This window comes from Osmerus eperlanus, chromosome 16, assembly GCF_963692335.1.
Source record: "Osmerus eperlanus chromosome 16, fOsmEpe2.1, whole genome shotgun sequence".
NCBI lineage: Eukaryota > Metazoa > Chordata > Actinopteri > Osmeriformes > Osmeridae > Osmerus > Osmerus eperlanus.
This window is the reverse complement of record NC_085033.1, coordinates 5,387,209-5,410,109: the sequence shown is the minus strand read 5'-3', so window position 1 is coordinate 5,410,109 and position 22,901 is coordinate 5,387,209. Positions and strand designations below refer to the sequence as shown.

The 22,901-nt window shown below is 41.4% G+C and overlaps 3 protein-coding genes and 1 long non-coding RNA gene across 5 annotated transcripts; 1 reads left to right on the top strand and 3 right to left on the bottom strand.

The window, feature by feature from the left end:
• Positions 1-440: 440 nt before the first annotated feature.
• On the bottom strand, positions 441-3,695 carry loxl5b (lysyl oxidase-like 5b). Its single transcript, XM_062481202.1, has 7 exons — positions 2,566-3,695; positions 2,356-2,464; positions 1,984-2,121; positions 1,714-1,870; positions 1,488-1,583; positions 1,222-1,337; positions 441-1,146 (listed from the first exon to the last, which is right to left on the bottom strand). Exons 1-7 carry the CDS (start codon positions 3,509-3,511, stop codon positions 1,140-1,142), a joined length of 1,569 nt encoding a protein of 522 aa, XP_062337186.1. The 5' UTR covers positions 3,512-3,695; the 3' UTR covers positions 441-1,139.
• Positions 3,696-4,562: 867 nt separating this feature from the next.
• LOC134036359 (uncharacterized) lies at positions 4,563-17,194 on the top strand. 2 transcript variants are annotated; one of them, XR_009932411.1, is made up of 6 exons: positions 4,563-4,719; positions 4,966-5,181; positions 14,687-14,799; positions 15,500-15,566; positions 15,932-16,089; positions 16,289-17,194. It is a non-coding gene; the product is annotated as an uncharacterized LOC134036359 (long non-coding RNA). The 2 variants fall into 2 exon arrangements; XR_009932410.1 differs by lacking the exon at positions 15,500-15,566.
• On the bottom strand, positions 7,629-10,050 carry LOC134036807 (nicotinamide riboside kinase 2-like). Its single transcript, XM_062481907.1, has 7 exons — positions 9,890-10,050; positions 9,723-9,813; positions 8,996-9,044; positions 8,577-8,751; positions 8,415-8,486; positions 8,140-8,246; positions 7,629-8,024 (listed from the first exon to the last, which is right to left on the bottom strand). Exons 1-7 carry the CDS (start codon positions 9,913-9,915, stop codon positions 7,939-7,941), a joined length of 606 nt encoding a protein of 201 aa, XP_062337891.1. The 5' UTR covers positions 9,916-10,050; the 3' UTR covers positions 7,629-7,938.
• Positions 11,856-20,967, bottom strand: atcayb (ATCAY kinesin light chain interacting caytaxin b). The gene is made up of 13 exons (XM_062481266.1): positions 20,182-20,967; positions 17,944-18,050; positions 16,967-17,025; positions 16,305-16,532; positions 15,910-16,065; positions 15,636-15,738; positions 15,167-15,298; positions 14,770-14,856; positions 14,340-14,438; positions 14,054-14,080; positions 13,900-13,941; positions 13,580-13,625; positions 11,856-12,880 (listed from the first exon to the last, which is right to left on the bottom strand). Exons 2-12 carry the CDS (start codon positions 18,018-18,020, stop codon positions 13,586-13,588), a joined length of 1,050 nt encoding a protein of 349 aa, XP_062337250.1. The 5' UTR covers positions 18,021-18,050; positions 20,182-20,967; the 3' UTR covers positions 11,856-12,880; positions 13,580-13,585.
• Positions 20,968-22,901: the final 1,934 nt, after the last annotated feature.

Genomic DNA, 22,901 nt, shown 5'->3' with positions numbered 1-22,901 from the left:
ACATGGCAGTTTAACATCCTTCAGTCTCTGTCTTCACAGGGCCCTGTCAGTAAACACAAGACAAGCTGCCTCTGGGACTGTTTGCTGGGGCCCTGGCATGGCCCCCATGAGCACTAGCTCAATCTGCACGCACCCAACCAGACAGCTTAAGTCTCCTGAGTCTCAAATGTTGGCAGGAAGGATGGAACGAGAATAAATGTAGCAATTTCCAAAGCTAAGTTGTGCTGTAGTATAGAGATAAAAACTTTACAGTACCCTTTGTAACAAAAAACAAACTAGCAAGCTAGGCTTAACTGAAAACAGACAGGCATCATGCAGTAGATAAATGCCTTCTAAGAAGGGAAGATTTTTATATAATTTGAACATAATCATTAACATTGACAACAAAGATTTGTGACTGAGTCAACTGCTTTACTCCGATAATGGTCTGTATAGCAGTGTTCTACATCTGTCACATAAAACAAGGGGACAAAAGTTTGAGCGTCTTGGTAATATACACACTGTATTTACTGTGTTTATTGTGTTTTGCACAACATCGACAAAATTACAAAAATAATAGGTTATAGCGCATAAATAAAATTTTACATGACATTACTTTACATAAAAAAATACTTTCACTCACACATGCATACACACTTACAAAGTGAATGGAAATATATTATCTAATTGCTATTCTATACAGGCTGAAGAGGCACTTTCAATTAATTTATGTGGCCACCAAGTGGTTAAACACAACTGCAATCTTTTAAACGTGCATGTCAATACTATCATATTAATGCAACATAACATTCAAGCATAAGTTCAAATTCAAGCAGTACCACAATTCTTTTATTCTTACAATACAAAAATAGCCATATGCAATGGATTTGTTACATACAAATTGTTAAGCTTGTGTAATGAAATGTATGCTATTTCATTCAAATACAAAATAAACCGATTGTTTCATTTGCACAATGTGAACATTTTGCAAACATAATACTCAATGCAATCTAGTAACACATACGTTGATTGAAGGATTGCTGCACAATTTTACAAAACATTCTATACAAAGCAACAACTGTAATATTGTTGCTGTATACAGTATTTGGAGGTGCTCACTGGAAAGCACTTCAATGTTGTTCCACGTTCTTTCTTTAGTTTCAACCCCTGTTAATAGAGGAGAGAGATTAGCATGGCAATCTCAGTACAGACACTCCACACTTTTCATTTCAAACATCTTACCTCGTTACCCGACAGTTGCGTGTCTGGACTTGCGTGCCAGTGTACGTGATGTCACACCTCACCACGTTGTTGGAAAAATCTGACTCTTGAACATGAAAACTGGGATTGACTGTCACCTTGAAAATATAAAACACCATAAATGAGCACTATTTGCAAGAGTCCTAACGAATGGAGGAAATGGCTGGGTCCATGTGCAGGAGAAAGATAGGAAAAGAAAGACATACAGACAGACAGACATTTGTAGAGAACAACATGAATGATATTACCTTGAGCACATAGTTCCCAGGTGGCACATCAGTTATGTCTATCCACTGACAGTCAATATTGGCAGCATAGGTGTCATGGCAGCCTGGACTCAACCCCTGCCCAGCACAAAAAATATATATAAAATGTACATACCAAATACACCTGTAACAAACAATGTGTCATTAGAAAAATTATTAGACAAAGGACTTTGAGGTGACATCCTGGTCACCCGGGAGAGTACAGTACCTGTGTATGTGCGGTGCACGCATAGCGTCGCCTAAATCCAGCATCACAGCCAGTGTCCTCCAGGCAGAAGCTGGCCTTGTGTCCCTCTGCCACCTTACGTCCAGTTGTGACCTCCAGTAGGTCATAGTTACTGAAGGCGTCCATGCTATGATAATGCCTGAGAACGGTGGGAGGGAGTTGGAAGAAAAGTTAGGGACATGTTGAAGACTAGAGACTGGAGGTGAGAGAGCGACGGTCAAACCTTGGACCTGGGGGGGTGGACATACTCACTGGTGGCAGCTGTGCCATTCCCACTGGTGTCTTGGTTTCACAGGCAGGAAGTCAGTTGTGCCTTGGTTCTTTACCTTCTGAGGGAACCGTAGAAGCACTCTGTAGTCAATGTCTCGCACAGTGGGGCTGTATGCTGACCTTGGGAAAACCAGGGGGAACATATGTATACACATGAAAAGATAAGGTCTGTGTCTGAACTAGGACGATGTCATTTCAATGTTTTCATGCAGTAGGTGTGTGGTGAGGTCATTTCCTTCCTGTGAAAATACATTCATTCACACAGGAATTGGACAATAAATAGATCATGTTTAATGTATTGTCACATAGAAAACGAAACAGGTCAGAAGGATGACGAAGCTTCAATCAAGTTACCTGGCAAGACAATTTTCCTCAGCTGCACAGCGCAGAGCATACATCTGCATGCGCTGGATGTAGGCACCGGACTGGATAGCATAGGGGTCTGGAATGAGATCTGGGAGTCCTATTGGAGACAAACGTTCAATTTAAATGTAGGTGCTGAAAACAGCTAACCTTTAAAACCCTGTGGCTTGATGGTTGATAACAATAAGCCAACAGTCTCACCATTCTGGAAATATCGTGTTCCGTATCCAGTGCCAGGTGGTGGACGCCGCGTCCGCGCAACTGGTCTTCCTCTTGAGGGGTACATGTTGTAAAAAACTGAATTCCTGTGATTTTTCAATGGATTACGAGGGTCATCCCCGGCCATTTCTTCACCGTTAGTAGTAGTTTCGTTTGATGTACTCTCACCGGGACCGAGGGCAGGGCCCTGAACATTTCTGTCGTCAGAGCCAACATTTTCGGGGTTTAAGATTTCCGTCTGTACAAGTTGTGTGGAGACAGATGCCTCCGCCTCTGGGCGCACCTGATTGTAACTTTCTCCAGGCGCAGACTCACTGCCTCTGGACGGTGATGTAGGAACTCTCGACTGAGCATCACTATTAGCATTCTGAGCAGCAAGAGGCCCTCTTCTCTGTACCCCACTCCCTGAGAATTCGGGTACAATTCCGTGTGTGGAGGCATTTATTCGGTATGTGTACTCTGGGGTGTAGCGCCGTGCGCCAGGAGACCCTGCAATTCCTTGTCGGTATGGGAGCTCCGGCTGTTGTCTTGCTCCTGACGCGCGACTATTGGCGGCCATATATTGTCTATTGTCTTGTCCATGACCAATAGAACCGGGATCGACAGCATTGTTACGGTCCCTTGAACCACCGCCAACATGTGAATCCAATTGCCCGGTTCTAGTTTGAGATGTTCCTTCACGCGCTCCTCTGGGTACGGAATGGCCGGTGCCATCTCTTCTGCTGACAAAGACCCTGGATTGGCTTCTTGGGCGCACCGGTGCATGGTACTCTGATCCAGTGCTCATCAAACTATACACCTGACCGTTGTTCTCCCACTGAATCCTCTGCCGCCACGGGCCGACGCGCTCGCGCGGCGGTTGCTGTCCTATGATGAGGTGAACCAATCCTTGCAGCAAGTAGAAAAGTAAAACAGAGCACTTTGCCATTTTTAACGCCACTTAGAATTCACAACATAAACAACAGGGCAACATATGACTAGGCCTACTTTCCAGAAAAATGCTGATTTGTAGAAATTGAATAGAAAGAAATGTGCGCTATCCGTTCCAGTAGTTACGCGGCATAGCCTGTCAATTCCCGGGACCGACAGTTGGAGAGAACAGGAGTGTCGGATCTTTCACGCATTTAACAAAATGGACTAGTTTACTTACGCATGCACAGAAAGCAAGAATTTCGGGAGAGAAGACTTAACCCATTCTTTCCGGCGAATTTCAGTTACACAAGGTTCAGACAATGACGTGTACTGAACAAATGTTACACTCCCGTGTCACCAAGGGTCTTTCCAATCTTAGTAGCTTACGTTTTTCGTGTATTTTCAGACAGTATTTTCATCATTTCACTTATATTTGGTGAATCTACTTATGTTTGGGTTATGTTTCTTTAGGCCTGCTTCGACAAAGTGCAAAGTAGCTGATAAAGTAGACCATTATTAACAATGTGACTACCCAACACTTTTACTTTATCAGACAAAATACTAAGCACGTGTTTCATTACTTTAGTCAGTTTACATTTTTACAGCCTATTTAGCTTTTTTTATGTCCCTCCTTAAAACTAATTTGTTCACTGAAACGTAGCCTAATCATCACTCGATTAAAGCCGCAGTCCATCTTCAATGGAAAATTAAGACCACTGGGTGGCAGTCTACATCCGCCCCCACCACTGTTCCCAATAATAAGCCAAGTAAGCTACATGAAAGGAGCGCCAATGTAGGCTTAAATGATTGTATTTTACAAAATAACATCCTTAGGTTGACGTTGATGGTGCTGGTGATATTTGTTTTTTGAAATTAGCTGATCTATTGGAAACACTTGCGGCGAAATGTGCGTAAAAGAAGTGACTATAAGATATAATAGGCCTTAATGTAAGTGATTGACTATATGCAAGTGAGGTCACATAAGTAACACAATGTATGGCGCTATCAAGTGTGGGGAAATGCTGAATGTGCATATCTTCAGCCAAATAGGGCAAAAGCTCATTGGGCGCCTGCTTGCTATAATTAGCCGGATATCTGACCGTAACATGGCAAACAGCCTGGAACGCCGCCCCGAAGGCGAGGCTGTATAAGACCGTCGAGCCCTCACCACATGTTTGGCACAAGACTTTCGCTCACAAGCAGGACACATACAAAGTTTAGCCAGTAAGTATTTATGCTACATTTAGTGTTTACATGTGTGTCTGACGTGGAAAATACGTAAACAAATCACAAAAAACTGTTGCCAAAAAGGGTTGAACTAATTTGTTAACTATTGTTGAAAATAAAATGATCACCTATTCATGACACTTGTGGTTGTTTTCACAAAACACCTAGCTTTCCCCTGTGGTGCGGCCGACAAGTGAGACTAATTCTTGTACGCTTTGAATATATCTCATTCCATAAATCTAGGTATCCAGGGCTCCTCTGATCTTTGCTTCTTGTGAGGTATAACGAAGATGGTCTGTAAAGGTTGTACTACAAGAAGCCCAAGGAATACCTCTGTTCTCTTTCCTGTAACCCCTGAGGCTCACACTTCCAATTCTGAGGAATAATCAACTAAATGATATGTCCAGAGGGTATGACGTCATCTTTACATTACCACAGATCATGGGGGAGACAATACAGGTGAGACACTGAAAATAAATATCTTAAGAAAGACAAAGTTAGATAACTGTTCAGAAATTGCGCTCCCATTGATGGAAAAACAGTCTGGTAGCCTACAGTTTTGAGATGTGGACAGGTGGTATGGGGCTACTCCTGGGATTTGTATTAACACACCAAGGAGCACGTTTCCCACCGTGGTATATGCATTAGCCACCACCTCAACAGCAGCTCAGTTTGGCATTGCTCACTAGTTACATTTGAAATATTAGGCCTACTATATGGTCTTCTCGAAGAATACCAATACTACATATTCTTTTAGATTTCACAGTCTGTTGTCTGCTATATTTAAATGAGCTAATATTCCAAACGTGACTTTCGTCATGGCTATATTACATTTGAACTTTGGTTGTTGACATTGATATGCAACTGATATGATGATAACTGCATGTGCCCTGGAAATAACTGACACGTGACAACTTGGACTCCTGTCTTTATGCCGTGGCTCAGTTTAGTTAGCCTACTTATGTTAATGGTTTTGTCAGATACATGTGTTGAATCCTTTTTCATCTCTTTTCAACCTTAAAGCCCAGACCTACTGTTCTGTTCTACAGTAGGTCTATATGGCATATTGGCATATCTTTTAAACAAAAAAGTGCAATAGGCTAATCCAAATGTAGTCCAATTCTTGTCAATAAGTTCAAACTAAACCTTGCAACTGTATAAGTTAAAGGTATTTACAAAATGGATGCCACTAAAAACAGAGAAGGTCATGGTTTAAATAAATGTGACAAAGGAAATGAAGACAACACTGGTCTAACAAGAGTTTAAACACACATATATTTACAGTTGACCCTCATGATGCTTTGCAATATGTTTGTTGTTTGTAAGAACTTATGTTGGGACAGGATCACTAATTCCTATTCAAGTACCTTTATCCTGTCAAGTTTAAGCACTAGCAGCCTTTATTTTGTTCCTCAATAAAAGATTGAATGTTCATTATTCACTGAGAAAAATAAAATGCACATTAGCTTGTGGTAGAAGGTTGGAAATGATTAAACATGATCATTTCCAAGTGGTTTCCACAGTCTCTGCTTGCCATGAGTGCAGTTGTCTCACAGCAGCAAAAGGACAGCTATTCATGTGGGCCTCACTTGAGGGAATAGCCGGTGATAGTCCACTCACTCCAGGGTTCTGGCCTCACAACCCAAATATGGAAGAACCGGATGGTTTGGTTACAGTTTGGTTACTACAGAGCTATGTGACGTTGGCCCTCAGCCACTTCAGAGATGATCACCTTTCCCTGTCCAAGCTGTGATTGGTCATTGAGTCTGAGTTCAGTAAGTTTTTGTCTATGTAGAGGCCTAAATATAAACCCTTGACACCCCAAACATTTGGCCTAAATATAAACACAGCCACCAGCCACCCCTCAGCTGGCCGACGGCAAGCACCTAAATACTTCCAGAAATGAATCACAAGGCCGGTCCTCTCACGCCCTCCATAACTCTTCTATACGTCCAAACATTGCTGCATCTGCTTTTCACAAGGTATCGATTATATCGTTTTCTGAACTGTACATGGTCTTATCTTTGTTGACCATCTATCAAGCCAGATACAACCTTGAGTGTTCAAATATCTGAGGTTGATAGTCTATAATTACAACAACACAAAAGGATCACCGTTAAAAAACGTATATTTTAGCAACAATTATCCCATTGGGAAAAAGGAACTTTGTAGCTGAACTTTTAGGTTGTAACTTTAGGTTGATTACAGTTTCAATAAAAAACAATGTTTTATTTTCATAAGTGCCTTTCCTTATTTCTCACTGGTTTTATGGAGAGCAGAGTGGATGACTTGTTAAAGGTCATGGTGGTCCCTGTTTCTGATTCTGAAGCCAGCATGTGAGAAATAGGTAGCTTGATAGCTTGATATTGATGTTATGGCCATATTGAATATGATCTGCAATGGTAGAACACCAGTCATTGTAAAGTGTTTGCATAGAGATGAATAATGAATCAATCAATATGAAGTGTTTTTAAATGATGTCAGGACAGGGAAGGTTTGATTTGTTGGGTGTGATTGAAGTCAAGCAGTTTCAAGTTGTATCACTGTTATATAGAGCCACAAAGTTTGCCAATGATAAACTTTCTAAATTGTTTAGACTGTTGGTGCCCTTTCATGTGATTGGCAGGTGTGTCATGGGTTATTTATGACATAAATATCAAAATGAGATGCTGCTTTCATGATAAGACAGCTATAACTCTTAAGCTCACTCAACAAAAAAACTATAAGGTCAGTTACTTAAAATTGAGCTACAATAATAATACATAACGCTGATTTATTTGATGACCAATAGCTGCATTAGTGGTTGATGGGCATTAAAATAGTTAGTGTGTGGTCTTATTTTTGTTTCCTACATGCTTGTGTCCACTAGGGCCTAATCGAAGAGAATAAAGACAGAACACATGAGGTGAATTCAGATGTTTCTTTGAATGGGACATATTCTTTCATCCCAGTGTGGGATGTCTCACTTTGTGAACAAGGTCAGCACTCTGACCTGTTCACCAGGGTTCAACACTGGGCCTCTAGAATTGGCTCGTCGTTTCGAAAAACTTTGCATTTAGAAAAAGTTACACAAGAAAATACAAAATCCTATGCTTCTGCCGTAAGTTTCTCCAATAAGTTACGTTACTATTTACAGATCAAAAACATGAAGGCAGAAGTATGGCGCTGGTGATATTTACAAGTCTATACACAAGTCTTCAGACTCCCCGGCTCCTGCTATAAGATGTTCAGCAGGGTGTTCTGAATGCTTTCATACACCTGGTTATAAATTTCTTCCTGTGGTTTCAAGCCATCAAGGTATTCTGTGGGTCAGTCCAAAAATAGTGACAAGGTTACCTTGTGAAGGAATGAAACTTGGAAAATGATGCACAGTTAAAAAAACACAATTAATTGACACAGCTGAGAACAGTTACTTACTGATGCAGTTGCAGTTGTTCTCCATCTCCTTTCTGTGTTTCAAATACATGGGCCACACATGACCATCAAATAACCCAGGGGGGTCAGCGACTGTGTATTGTCTTGTACTGTAAAATGAATTCACCATCATTTGAACATATTGCTTCTCAAAATCAGAATCAAATGTCCTAAAAAGAATGTTCAATCAAATCAAATAAAAATGTATTTGTATAGCCCTTTTTACACGCAAGCATGTCACAGAGGGCTTCACATACGCCCATAGAATGTTATGTTACCTTCTTCTCCGTTTGCACTCTTCGTATGGAATGGCAATATAGTAGCACTTGTCATAGATGTCAACCATAGGCCTACAGGGTGGAACCAAGGTTCATATTCAGTTAGTCAATGTGCGTTGAATTTGGACACAAGGGTTGAATGTAAAGTGGAAAAGAGCCTACTTGTAGTTGTACAGTAGGAATCCTTCCACAATGAGAATGTGGAGCCCTGTCTCGGGGTCCGATTCCTCCACCTCATGTGACAAGCTGACGCCGTGGGAACGAGCGAACTTGGCAGGGTTCTCTTGCCAGCCTTTGACAGTGTTGAACATGGCTTCCATGTCCAGGGAAGTGATCACTTTAACAGAACATGCAGGGATAAAGAATATAACTCTTCAGTACAAAAGAACAGATTCAGCCCACCAATGTGCATCAACACACATTAGTCATTGTTCATGAATGGAGTAGCATTCACAGGGTTACTCCATTCTAAAATATTACATTTTCATACTTGATGTATGGAACAAAAGTATGGTACTTTTGAAATGTGCAGAAATAAAAATTACTTTACTGGGGTTTTCTACAGCGAAATCCACTCTTACCATCCCACTGTCTAAAGCCGTCCTCCCCGACTTCTATCTGAGCGGGTTTCTGAAACAGTCACCAATAAAACATTGCTGCAACCTGGAGGTGATGTTGAGTTACCAGTCAGAGCGGATCACACCTGGACATGCGAAGCCAAGGCCTCGTCTCCACTAAAGCTGGCCTGACTCCACCCTCTGTACTATTGCTGTCACAGAAACAGCACATGGTCCTCTGACCACGAGTTCACAGTAGCCTGCAGTTACAGTGAGCGAGACGGAGCTATATCTATTCAAAGATAGAAGCTACTAAGTCGCTGAGATTAAGGGAAAAAGGACAATAAACCTTATCTATTTCAATTTGGACCATTTCTTTATGTTCTAATTCAATGCCGTATAGGAAGGTCATTATGGTTGAATAACAACATGGCTGAAGCTAAGACCACAAGCAATATGGTCAGTCCAAAATGATGTTGCACTACTAGCAACATGAATGCACACAGTTTGACTTTATGTGGGGATGCCCAACTTTCTTCAACACATTGGCTGTCCAAGACACAATCAGACCAGTATATTAGTAACAAAATACCAAGCCTAATATCTGCAAGTGTGGAATGTCACCTGCAGTTTTTAGCCAATCAAAAACGGTCAAGGGCACGCTACCAGTTAACTTTACCACAATATGGCATATCTTGATAAAAATTATAGTTATTGTGAGATTTCTTTGTTGATGTAGTTAATGTCTTACCTTGAAAAAGTCATCTTGATGCACCACGCAGCAGTTTGGTAATGTCTTCACAAGTTTATTTGTCAGAGTTGTTTTGCCGCCGTTGGTCACGCTGAAAGAAATGCAGATTATTAATGATTTGAAGAAATTAATTTGTCATAATAAAACCCTAATGAAATTAGACTCACCCGCCAATGCCTATGATTAACTTCATTTTGATCTGTAGATCTTGGTCTTGGGCAACAAAGTAGATAAAAGAAGGGAACCCAACCACAACAAACTGTCAAAGGCTTTGCTAAAAGTTTGGCCTTTCTTTCATAATCTGCCAGAATGTTCCCCCCTTTTACTACTCCATTGATTGGGTAGTTCTCTCGCGGGTATTTAAAGGGATCCAGCCCTGCGTCACAGTTTGTCAAGACCTCGTGCGAGACCTTGTTGCACCCCCGTCCAATCGGTATCTTTTACGCTAGCCAATAAGACATTACTGCACAACAGATATGTCCAATCAGAGTTTGCATGGTGGTGTACATTTGCATACCAGCAGATTTCCAAATGTCCACCTGTTGCTGGACCTCCGTCAGCAGGGGGGTCAGTGGGCAAGGGAGGACCAAGCAGGAGCAGGACAAGTGTCCTACATGACATCTAAGCACCAAACTAGACACAGTCCTGGAATAAAATAGAGAAACGGCCACAGACTAAGATGTGTTCATTCTTTAATGTTACTAGTTTCCTGAAAATCCCCATGGTAATACATAATCAGAAATGGGTCTTTTATCACTGTGCCATGTGTAAGAACTTGTAAAACATGGCTGAGAAAGGGTGTGTAGTGTTTGTTTTGAGTTGTTAATAATTCACTGAAAAAAGCTTACCATGTCTTTCATTAGCCGGTTCTCAGTGCTTCCTCAAGACCATAGATAGTGTTGGTCAGCATACTGATTGTGTTGAATGCAGCCACATATTATCAATGCGGAGGGTTGAAACATGTCCTTGCTTAGAGAGTTCTGTGAAAAAAGCAGAACCACTATATTTAGATGGCCTTGTGTATGTGTGTGTGTGTATGTATGTGTGGTGTGTTTGTGTGTGTATATGTGCGAGTGTGGTGACCTGCTGCTGCTGCGTCACACATACTTATGATGCAACCAGCTGGATAACTAGTGGCATGTCCCCAACCCATGTGACTAAGCCACTTTGCCTCTGGTCATGTTGGAACGCAGTGTCAAAAATATGTTAGGATTTATCTTACAAAAGGTTCATGTCAAACACAATCTTTTTGAACTTGGCTCTTATTAGATTACATTATTACTAGAAAGGCAACGAGTTATGCATCTGGTATTGACCAAGTTAATTTTTATTAAGCTTATTATCTGTGTTATCTAGATGTTAAGAACTGAACTTTGAGTTTTAGATATCACAACATGGAACTCATATCCTTTGTTGTAAATGTCTTAATAGAAACATGACAGTGGTTGGTTGGCAGCACATGATTAAGAACTGTTGATCATTTTGAAATTCTAACAAATCTGCATCTGACTAACATAATTTTTTGCCAATCACAGAAAACATTATTTTACTTTATAAGGTGTAGTACATAAGTGAGATTGTCCAATATAATGTTTTCTCTCTCATGACCTTGGTTTGGAACAACTTCGAGGCTATGACTAAATAAATAAATAAATAAATAAATAAATAAATATGGAATTACTTCATTTATGATGGATCTATCATAAATTAAGCTATCCGTATTTGAAATAATTATGTCATGATTGTAAGGACATTGCAGTAGCATGTCCAGTATAACCCTGAAAAATGACACTTCCTGTGATTCCATTCCCTTTTTACTAGTGAGCATTGATGCCACTAAATTAGCTCTTTATAGCTTCAACAACAACAATACTTTGCCTGAGGGAGGTGTGTTAAAGAAGTGAACAACCTTAGACATAAATCATAATGACATTGTGTTTAGCTGCCATTATTCTACCAAACAAATGACATCAAGGAACATGTCCTCAAGATAACACAATGGAGCCCCTCTCTTAGACACTGAGTCACACAAAATTATTATATTGTAGGCAGGTGGTTTTACGATGAAATCAAATATCCAAAGATTCTTCAAGGATACTTTTATGCTCTTCATGTCTAATAACCAAGTGAGCAGGTTGTACCATTTATTTTATTTATAGTTTCATTCATGGCACATTTAATGTGGAATGTAAGCAAATCAGTTGACTTCAAAATACATAATCTTGTCACTAACAATGGTCTAGTTTGTTTACAGTAATGCATAACTCTCAAATGAATGTTGGCATTAACACAAGGGAGAAAGGGATGTACTGTATCCCTAATTGAAATATCTATAATCAAGAGCAGAAAACTAAGTTTTATCATTGACAGATGACAAGGAAATACAATATAAAACAGCATGCCATATATTAACCATGAACCTTTATAGAACACATGGCAAATAATCTCTGGTACACAATAAATAAGCACATGCAGTACTGTAGCTGCCTTTATCTGATTTAAACAGTCAATGTCATTTCCTTCAGTAAGTTATCAATTATCAATAATATCATTATTATGAATTAAATAATCGTAGGAAACCAAACCTTTCTTGTATCACATCTTACTGTACATAAAACAAAAACCATAACCGTAATACAAAATCACAAAACAGTTTGTCACATTGTACTGTTTCATGAAGGTACTATGACATTTATGAAACTGCATTGAAACTTTTAAAAATGCTCATCCAGCCTGGTCTTTAATCAGGTAAAACAGTATGTGATCTTTGCATTAGGCTACTAGGCAAACTACAGGTGAAACTCAGCTGTCCATGCAAAGAGGGATTGGAGATTGTGCTGAAACGTTCAGACGTAGGACTGAAGGTTCGTGAAGCGAGGAGATTTCATTTGCAGGAAATGAGCTGGAACGTTGGACACATAGGAGTTCTTTCTCTGTGCTTTTTCGGAGCTGTTTATGTGCTGCAGGGATTAATCTCTGTAGCAGGGCGTTCGTTGTCTCCCCTGGAAGGTCCACTGTGCTACAGGTGTGCCTGTGCCATCACACTGACAACAGAGCGCATGCCTTGGCATCTCAATGGGGGACAGGATTGGAAACGTTGATGATATGTCAAGATCAAGCTTCGCCCGCATGGGTCCACTTCACCTTTCCACTGTAGCCTCAGGAATGTTCAATGCAGGGTGAACACGGGGCCAACTGCAACGCAATCATTATAGCTATCATCATTACTATCATCACTGCCGCTGGTGAAGGATAAGGTACACTAGCTGATGAATTCCACTGGACTCATCATGTTTATTATTATTATTTTTTCCTGTAGCCCCTGAACCCCATCTCACTAGGCCAACAGATATGTTCCCTAGAAGCCAGTCCCTACCCCCCCCCCCCCCCCACACACACACACACTGTACCCACCTAAATGGCAGCTGTGGCAGGGAATATGTGGGTGATCTATGGATCGGATCACAAGCACAGTCTGTGACCCAGGGGGTGTTGGTGGCGTTTGAGTGCTTCTGAAATAACCTCCCCTGCTGGGGTGGGTACTCCCCCAGTTTCAACACGCAGTGTGCCCTGCCCGTCCGGCTGCCTGGGCCTTATGTCCCTCTCTGCATTGCTGCCCAGTAAAAATAGCAGTGATCAATGTGTCTGGGGTAGGGTGCGATAAAGAGCTGAGCATATGTGCTTTATGTAACAAGTGGTGCAGGTCGGTCTTTAAATGAACGTCCAGCCAGGACGGAAGGAGGAACCCATCCATTTTGAAGTTTCTTCTTTCGTGCAGCTAAGTTCAGTAGATACAGACATAAAAAGCTCCCTAAAAAAAGGTGGTAGACTAATATGATGGGAGGAAGAACACTTGCCTCACGTCAAATGTCACGCCCAGCGTCGTATAGCATTGATTTCGGCCTGAAACACAACAAGTGTTTCAACACAACATTTGGCACACAACATTCAGCTACTAATTAACTCTGGTTTACGTTGGCGGCAAAACCAGATCCTGAACTAGAATGTTTCTCAATTTAAATGAGCATAGATAAAGGGTCTTGCCAAATGATATACAATTAAAGAATGAATCATAAAAGACATAAACAACACGTGATCACCAATCAACTAGTGACCTGTTCTGAACTGACTTATTATACCAGAACACATGTCAGTCTGCGGACAGTAAATGGGTCACCTCTCTGTAGGGCCAGGCTTTGTCGGCTGTTCCAGCTCCAGCCTTAGGGTTGGAAGAGAACAGCTTGAGAGTGGCATTTACAACAAATGTGATACCGTACATCTGAACCAGGTCCAGGTTTAGTACATAAACGTGTTTTTAAAAACCTCCTTACCGTGCTCTTATCTTCTCGTCGTCGTACCTGATGAAAAAGGCCAACGTTTTATTTTGTGACTCACTACATTCCACCGACTAACTATAACTTATAATTTCTAATTGTCAACATTTGGTATTGTAATTCATGGTCTACTTAAAATATGCAGGTACTATTTCAAACTAATATATATCGCTATTGACCTGGTTAGGTTTGGCAAAGGCATTATTTTCTGGAGATGACATTGCTTTACTGTTACTAGTGTTAACTGTCTTATTAGTGACCTCTGGGGGCTGTGAGGACTTACTGCAGCACACCCACCGGAATCTGCACGTGTTCCATCGGGACGATCTGACTCAGCTCCTCCAGGGTCTGAACATACCGGATCTTATCCATGAACTTCACACTACAGACGGGCAACAGCAACACCCCACAGTCACTACCAGATAGCTACTGTATGGCTCAGTGGTATAGATCTAGAGGTCTGCAGATCAAGACGTCTTAGGTTCAAATCCCCCGCGTGTTTCTCTTTGGATAAAGACGTCCGATGAATTGATACATGACATGATGGAACTGCCCCGATCAGATTCGAGGTTTTCAAACGGAACAGAAGCTGTGAGAAAATAATGGACGTTTCACTTTTGTTTCTTTCAGGCTTCTCCCCAGCCTTCTAATCCCTCATGGAGTGTGATGTGTCATGGATCTTCGTTCCATGGTGGATTCCCGATGGACCTTACCTGATGAAAGGTCTTGAGAGGGCCAGAACGGTACGTAGGAACCAGGAGGCATGAACGATGATCATACACTTCAGATTTTTCCTCAGCCTACAGAGAAGAGCCGGACCCAAAGCAACATTTCACATTGTGCAGCTCTTCAACTTTCTCATTAGTCATTAGTGATAGAAGTCATGCTATATGATGCAATATTGTCCTGTTATTAAGTTAGCTTGTTAGTCGTGCTACTTGATCATGCTACTTTAGAACAGTAAACGGGCCACATTTCAAGCAGTTATTCCTCCCACATATATGGTACAGGGTGACATAATCGATCGAGAGCACCTATAGAGCTATTGACTGACAACTGTGGAGATGAAAAAGCCATTGGCAATTGCTGATTGGTTATCCAGTGTCTTACCTCCTGTCAATCATCTGGTAGCATCTCCTTAGCCAGCTGATGCCAGGCATCCTTCTGCGAGGCGTGGCTCCATTCAGGTAGATGATCATGTAGTCCTCAGCTACCAGAAGCTCAAGGCTACTGATCACATACCTGAGATACACACACACACAAATATGAACACACACAAACACATACTTTCGGTACAGAAAATATGGTTCTGACTTTACAGTTGATATACTACTGATCTTATGTATTACAAAACAAATTCTGTAAATTCTAATTGAATTGTGATTGTAATTGACGGTGTTCTAAAGAGGCGGACTCTATCTCTGAAATTGAATCCCTCCCTAGATCTATCAGGATTCTTTGACAACAGTCAATATCCTGATCAAGCAGTTAAAATCAAAGCATGGAAAAGGTAACTAAACTGTTGGAAAGGTTTAGCAAATGTGTTTAATATATTATAATATAATATAGAGGTTCTTACAGGAAAAGGTTCTCCATGATGTAGGTATAGTCCTCACAACTGCTGTCAGGGAGATAGCAGGCAGCAAACACTATGATGGCATTCAGCCCCTCTCCATAGTAACCTGAGAGAGAGAGAGAGAGCGAGAGAGAGAGAGAAAGAGAGAGAGAGGATAGAGAGAGGGGATAGAGAGAGTTCAATATTGTACCTTTGATGATATTATTGTTCCACATCTTAAAAAATCTAAACCTATGTACACACACGTCCACACACACACACGTGCACGTCTTCTAACCTCCGTGCGTGACCACCCTCAGGTAGGGCCTGATGACCTGCATGTCTATCCTCTGCTCCTGGTCCCCGATGACCACGGTCCTCCAAAGGCGTTCAGCGCTGTCCTCCTCTTCGTGGTCACCGGGTAGACTCTTGGCGCTCGCCACCGGGGTGTCATCTAACAAAATAATACGGTAATAAGGTATGGTAGCCTCCCATTTATAATTAATCAATTATCAATTACGGAAGCCTAAAACATTATGTTATGCAACAAATCCAATATATTGCAAAATTTAAGTATAATATAAAGATATAATATTGACTATCTGAATATATTTACTTGTGAATATGCTAAATACATTGTATAAAACATATTAAATTGTTTTATACTCCTCCCTCAGAGTCCCCTTGTCTAACCTTCCCACTCCAACTCGTTGCTGTTGTTGATAAATTCAAGCGAGTCATTGTCGTCAGGGGTCTCGATGTCATCCACGTTGATGTCCAGGTCATCGGGCGTTTCCAGGAAGTCATCTGAGAGCACCGATCCCTCACTCTGGTCTAGGGACAAGTTCATCTCCGGAGCCACGAGCGTACGGCGTTTGCAATGGGCGGCAGACTCACCCACATTCAGAGTGGTGGGCGGAGCTAGAAGTAGGAAACTATCTTGACAAAAAGTCCTTGACCACACTTTATATTAAAGTCTACCCCCGCAGATTTTTTTATAAAAAAACATTTGGGGGGTTTCTGCAATATGGGATACTCGGGATGTATTTAGATTTTATTTAAAAAATCTTTGCTTTCTGTTCTTGTAGAGACCCACAGACAGCATTATTAACTTGTTTTTCCGGTGCCATTGTACATGATAGGATGCAGTGGTTTAAAACTAATGTGTCAATAAAGCCCTTCAAGGAATAAGTAGTTTAAACAAACTGGACAAATAATAAATAAATATACATTTATGGCATTGATTTATAGAATGAATGAATCCCTTCCTTCCTCCATTCATTCGTTCATTTAATGGTTATTGTACTCAACCAATCTGTCATTTGGATACAGTAGTCAGGATGTACTGTACGTACCGACTTTGTGGTCAGTGAGACCACAGTGGTTCTCCAGTTCCCCCTCTTCTGGCAGAGGCCTACACAGAACACACAACCAGAGAACCCTGTCAGAAACCACTCCGTTCCCAAATGTTTGCCTGAAGGTATTTGGTATAGCTTTTAATGGTATTAAATCAATTGATGTCTATTAGGACTCCTTACAAGTTTTTTTTTCTTTCTGAAAATAAAGTATTCAATCAATCTTGACCATTAAGAGGCTTCTGCCTTGGGGCTTCCTTTGTTCTCTATAAAAGAGTGACAGAGTATGTTTTTAGTGTCTAAAACAAACACCAGTAATGAATGCCTTCTCAGGATGTTTCATGATAATACATGGGGATTATAAGGGGCAGTGAAGAGACAGAAGGAGCTGGAAGCTGTATTTTAAATACCAGCCTGCCTCAGAATTGACAGACTTGTGCAGTAAAAGCCACATCAATGCCTGTGCAATAGCTATGATTATACCCGTGTCAGTGTCTTTAAGCAGACAAATAAGAGAGAAAGAGGGGTAAAAGAGGAGGAAGAAAGAGTATACTGAGTGGTGGTGAAGGAAGGAAAAATCTGTAACCCTACACAAACAGGGCCACCACTGAACTGCATGAAATATTCATGTATTGGTACTAAATTACTGCACATACTGTAGCTCTATAGAAGTAATGAACTAATGTATTAGTAGATTGTAATTATGATGTAATGATTTAACTCTACAAACATAGCCATATTGTTTTTAAATGTCCTAAAATATATTTTAACCAGATTGACTCTGCAAATAAAGTGTTACCAAACTACTTAATGAAACAATATACTTTTCTGTAGTTTTTCAAGACTTGTTTATCTTTGTGAGCCCATAGACAATAGAACAAGTGGGCAAACTCAATGTGATTTTAGAGCTCTGATTGAGGACTACTTGACTGGATCCTGGTCTGCAACATAGTGAGACAGGAGACCGTCTAGCCCACCTGGGGAAGTCTTCATCCTGCCACTCGTCCTTCACCTCCATATTGTCCATGCGGAAAGTCACCTCCGCTGAGCACATCCTCCAACCAAAAGGACAGGTCAGAGGTCGCTGCAGATGACATAAACGTCACAATCATCACCTGGATCAGTGAAACTGGTAATAATATTATTAAGAATAATAAACACAAACCAAAGAGTTGACAACACTACAATAACACAATGTATACCTATAACCTGATGGAGGATGTGAAACCAAACACATTTGAGCAAAACAAGGAGTGGTTTGATGATGGGTTTTTGCTGTCTGCAAGGGTCTACACATACATGTTAGCATTATATTGCTCATCATGTCTTTCAGGCTTAACAAAAAAAAAAGGCTACTCTTAACTCCATTTCACAATTAAATAAGGGTATCTGACACGCATCCATGTAAACATAAACACACAGCCATAGCTTAACCAACGGATGACATCATGAAATCCTCAAGCTATGAGTATGCCTTTCTCTGAGCAGAGTGACGTCATGTCATCTAAGAGCTAGGCGCCCCACTCTCAACTGTGTGTGGCGTGCTGTCATGCGAACAACATATCAAGCGTGACTGAGGAGTGAACATCATGTGTGTATCGCATGTGAGAAATGTTTGAGTGTATCGCATGTGAAAAATGTTTGAGTGTATGCGTGTGGGAGGGGTGGAATGTGTGTGTGTGTCTGTGCTTCCACCACTAATTAGGTCAAGCATTATACAAGTGCAGACCTTTGCCGAGTCCATTTGTCCAGTGGCATGGCAGTGATGTTTTTTACCCTGGCAAGGGTGCCCATGTGTAACAAATCTGCAAATGGTGACTAAGAGGACCCTAATGCCCTTGGGACCTTTCTGGTGGAGAGGAAGTTTGCTTACAGAGCAACTGGAAAAAAAAACAATGTGTCACATTACTCTTTCATTTCCTCTCTTTCTCTTGTAAACATAGAACTTCTCCTCCATAGAACATGTACTAATCCTTTGTTTGTTAGGGCTGAACCAACAAATTCACACTGAAGCAGAAGATTAGTGTGTGCTGCTGTCTGTGCAGATGTCATTGGCCATGGCTCCAGCTGCTCACACAAGGTTGGGACAGACAGACAGACAGGCCTCACTAACGAGTCAGCAGCACGTGTTCACCAGGCTTCAGCTCCAGATGGTGACCAGTCCCCTCGTTCTCCCGCCCGACCAGCTCACATGCTTCCCATTCTATTCGGCGCCTGATGAACGCTCATGTTTAACATCAGGCGCATTGTGCCTCAAAGCTACAGGGATTTTTTGATACACTCCACTCAATAGAAACATTGATCTGACTATAATTTGGCTATAGAAACAGGGATGTGGAGACGATGATATCAGGCAGGAGTTTAACGATGATGGATTCATTAGATGGTGACATCATACTCTGGATATTGTGGTACCAGTTTACAGACATTGATTTTAGATTTGTCTGTGACTAATCAAGACATACACGTTATGTGTTTGATTCATTTGAGATATGTGCTCAATATATGTGTAATGTTCTTCTCAGGTCATAGATTTATGGATATCTGATGATGAAAAGTGTACAGTTGTTGTTGCTGTACAGGTAATATGTGGATATGTTTATATGAGATAAGATATTGACGTCAAGTTATAAAGATGCAGGGATATAGACATGTTGATACTAGGCTGCTCAATTCATATCACGTTACCTTCAAAAGTATATGCCGCACATTCAGTACTCTAATGTCAAGTTATGTTGATGTCATGATATAAAGATGCTGATTGTTGGTTTCAGACATGTTCTATGCTGTATATGTTTGTGTATGCAGTATGTTAATATCAGGTTGTGTTGATGTCAGGTCTAAGAGATCAGGTGAGCAGTTGGCTGTGTCCTTGATCAGAATGTACACAGTAAGCTAGAGGCTGGAAGTCAGGCTGATGAAGTATTCTGCGTAGGAGGATACTGACTCCAATATCCTGCTAAAGAATCCCCCAGCTTGACAGATAGAGAAAGACACTGTCGTTGTAATTTTAACCACATTAGATGAATTAAATGTCAGACACACAATAGACTAAGACCGAGAGAAGTCTGTGAGCATCACTCACAAGCACATCATCTCTGTCGCCCCTAAGCCCTCACCTGCTGTTTGTCAGAAGAAGGGCACCGCTAAAAGCCATTCCGAAATCCTGTTTACAAAGGACCACAAACAGAAAATGCAGTGACTCAAATACTCACGTGCAATGTACTTCACTCCGTGCACTAGCTGATAGTTGTCTTCTTGTTTTGAGTCAGAGAATTCCTACTCAGGGGAGTCGAGGTAGATCTGGGACATCTTTTCATCCGTGGGTGAGACTTGTTGACTGCCTTGTGGGCTCAGCATCAGCTCCAGCTGTAAACCAAACAAAAGCAAAGAGAATCCTGGTCTTTGCGGTTCCGAAGGAGACTGGGACGGTACGAGCTGCGATCGGGCGAAAGAGCTCTGGGTCGAAAACAACCCTCACAAACACGGTTTCTGTCTCAGCTGGATTCCTGCATTCCTCCCACCGTTAGTTTTGAACAATGGATAATCCTCGCCATGTTATTAAGTTGTCTGCTGATCTGTTTGCGCGCATTCATTTAGGCCAGGGTCTGGTATCCATCCTCTTCTCTCATTTTCGCCCTCTCTTCACCAGATTAGTGCCCTCACCCCCTTGCTCTAATCCTGCTCTGATGATGATATCACTCTGGGAGCCGACTGTTATGTAATTTCATCTGCAGTCCTTTTCTCTTGGATGCTTTTCTCTGTGTGTGTGTTTATGGTGCAGTATATTATCTGGCCTTTCTGAATGCAATGACTGTGGCGTGTGTCCTGGTGCGTTCCTGCATGTGTCCCTCTCAAGCTGTTAAACGTGAACCGTTCTCCCTTGGCCATGGTTCCCTGGCAACATCATCTCTCTCTTTCTCTCTCTCGCTCTCTGCTCTACTCTTCCAGTAGCTCTCATTCTCTCTCTCTCACTCCTCCTCATAATTCCCTCTCCCTGTTCTCTCACTCTGTCTGTGACGCGTGTGTCCCTCCCCCTCCTGCTTCTCCACACACAGCTGCACTAGGCTCTGGGCAGTGTCAGCAAACAGAGAGCATCATCCCTCTGGCGCTGTGCTTCCCCCTGTAGACCAGCCAGTGTTTTTTTCTGATTGGCTAGTTGGCAGAGTGAAATGCATTATGGGGTGTGTTTACATCGTTCTATTAATAACATCACTCTGCACATTTCTATGCTCCGTCTAAGCAGCAGCTTGTAAAAGCTTTTGCCCCACATAGAAATAGTGGTGAACAATGATGACTACAAAATATCATTAGGCATATAGTATGGACATTTTTTTTTAAGGAAAACCTAAATGGATTAACTATTATATTTATAGATATAGTAAATTACATGATTAATAATTTTGAGATTGTCCATGGTCATAATGTTTTGAAAAATACTTATTTTGAATTTGATGTTCTGGGATTGGAGTTTTTCAGTTTTTTGGGATGGTTATCTAACTACGGTATAAAGGCAAGACATGTCTGTGTGTGGGTATCTGTGTGTAGGCACCTGTCTTCTCTAAACCTCACACAGTATTGTATTTTCTATTATTATACAGTTCTACCACAAGATGGTGTAAGAGAGCGTACTGCTGTGGTCCAAACATGCAACACCACGAATCTGCTCACCTCTTAAACGCCGTCAGGTGGTGTCAAAGGGTAGGCCCAGGGGGCCCCATGTAAAGGTCCAGGGGGGGACCCATGTTCAGTAACGTTGCCCCACCCCCCAAAAGAAAATCCCTATCCCCCCACCCTGTTGATAAGTTAACTCGCACTCACAATTGAACTCCCCCCCCTTTAATAATTTGACTCCTGCTGCTCCTGGCTGCCCTGGGAGGCAGGAGCAGCAGGATGGGTCAAATGTGGCAGTTGAATTTTGGCTCTGGACGCTCCAGCATGCATGTGTGTGTGCCAAAATTGAAGTCATTTATAAAAGTTTCTCTTTCTCCTCGTCTGGTTTGGCAGCCTAAATGTTGGACAAACTGAAAACAGGTCCTTTTCTAAGAAGATAAGCTGCAACCTGCCCTCACCTGTCATGCAGTAGTGTAAGTCTCTTGGCACTACAAAAAAAGGTCATCTTTCCTGGGTGTGTGTTTTTCAACCCACAAAGCGTCCATGCTACACGGTATTATATGAAAGACGTTGACGACGAGACAGAATTTGAAGATGGTGATGTTTGCCACAACTAAATAAAAAAATAAAAAACTTTATTAAGTAATTTAACTTTAAACCCAAAATAATTCAAAATCTTGTGAATCCACTCTGGCTCTTGTCACATTTAAGGGACTATGCTAATACGGTCAGCTAAAGTCAATGGGCTGGAAAGGTCTCCTGAGGATATCTGACAGCTTTAAGTACACCTTGCAATGTTCCTTGTTAAGACCAAGCCAATTTGCGTTAAAGTGTGTCTTAAGTCTCATAAGACTCATGAGATTGCACTCACGAGAATTCGAAAATCAGGACTCTTAATTCTCGTGAGTGTGATCTTATGAGTGTTTGTGTCTGTTAATTTGTCCGTTTAGGGGTAATCTTTCTAACCACTCTAGGTGTGAACGAACATCATTATCCAAGTTCACTGGGAGTCACAAACCAAGGAGGCTAGGCTGTGAGAGAGGAAGATACTCCTTCTCTCTTAGCACCAGTTGGCACATTACAATGCTGCTTCTACTGATATAACACTGTATGTACAGGAGCTACTACGGTAATACAGCACCTACTGTATTTACACATAAAAATGTGACCTGTCCGACCTGTGTTTGTAGATTGCCACAGTCAATTGTTGCCCTGTTCTTGTGGGTTTCATACAGCTTAGCCTTCATTAAACAATTCAGAGATCTCCAATCTTAAGAACTCACAAGATTATTTTGTGAATGATGCATCCTGTTTCAATTTC

What these genes read in the sequence shown, in the direction of transcription:
- loxl5b (XM_062481202.1), bottom strand. Translation starts at nt 3,511, where the DNA reads ATGGCAAAGTGCTCTGTTTTACTTTTCTACTTGCTGCAAGGATTGGTT. An exon ending in AACACGATATTTCCAGAATG is followed by an intron (nt 2,465 to 2,565) that starts GTGAGACTGTTG and finishes TGTCTCCAATAG; the next exon opens with GACTCCCAGATCTCATTCCA. An exon ending in GAATGGCACAGCTGCCACCA is followed by an intron (nt 1,871 to 1,983) that starts GTGAGTATGTCC and finishes CACCGTTCTCAG; the next exon opens with GCATTATCATAGCATGGACG.
- LOC134036807 (XM_062481907.1), bottom strand. Translation starts at nt 9,915, where the DNA reads ATGAAGTTAATCATAGGCATTGGCGG. An exon ending in CGGCTTTAGACAGTGGGATG is followed by an intron (nt 8,752 to 8,995) that starts GTAAGAGTGGAT and finishes GTTCTGTTAAAG; the next exon opens with TGATCACTTCCCTGGACATG. An exon ending in TTCCTACTGTACAACTACAA is followed by an intron (nt 8,487 to 8,576) that starts GTAGGCTCTTTT and finishes TCCACCCTGTAG; the next exon opens with GCCTATGGTTGACATCTATG.
- atcayb (XM_062481266.1), bottom strand. Translation starts at nt 18,020, where the DNA reads ATGTGCTCAGCGGAGGTGACTTTCCGCATGGACAATATGGAGGTGAAG. An exon ending in CAGGATGAAGACTTCCCCAG is followed by an intron (nt 17,026 to 17,943) that starts GTGGGCTAGACG and finishes TGTTCTGTGTAG; the next exon opens with GCCTCTGCCAGAAGAGGGGG. An exon ending in ATTCCGGTGGGTGTGCTGCA is followed by an intron (nt 14,081 to 14,339) that starts GTAAGTCCTCAC and finishes CTTTTTCATCAG; the next exon opens with GTACGACGACGAGAAGATAA.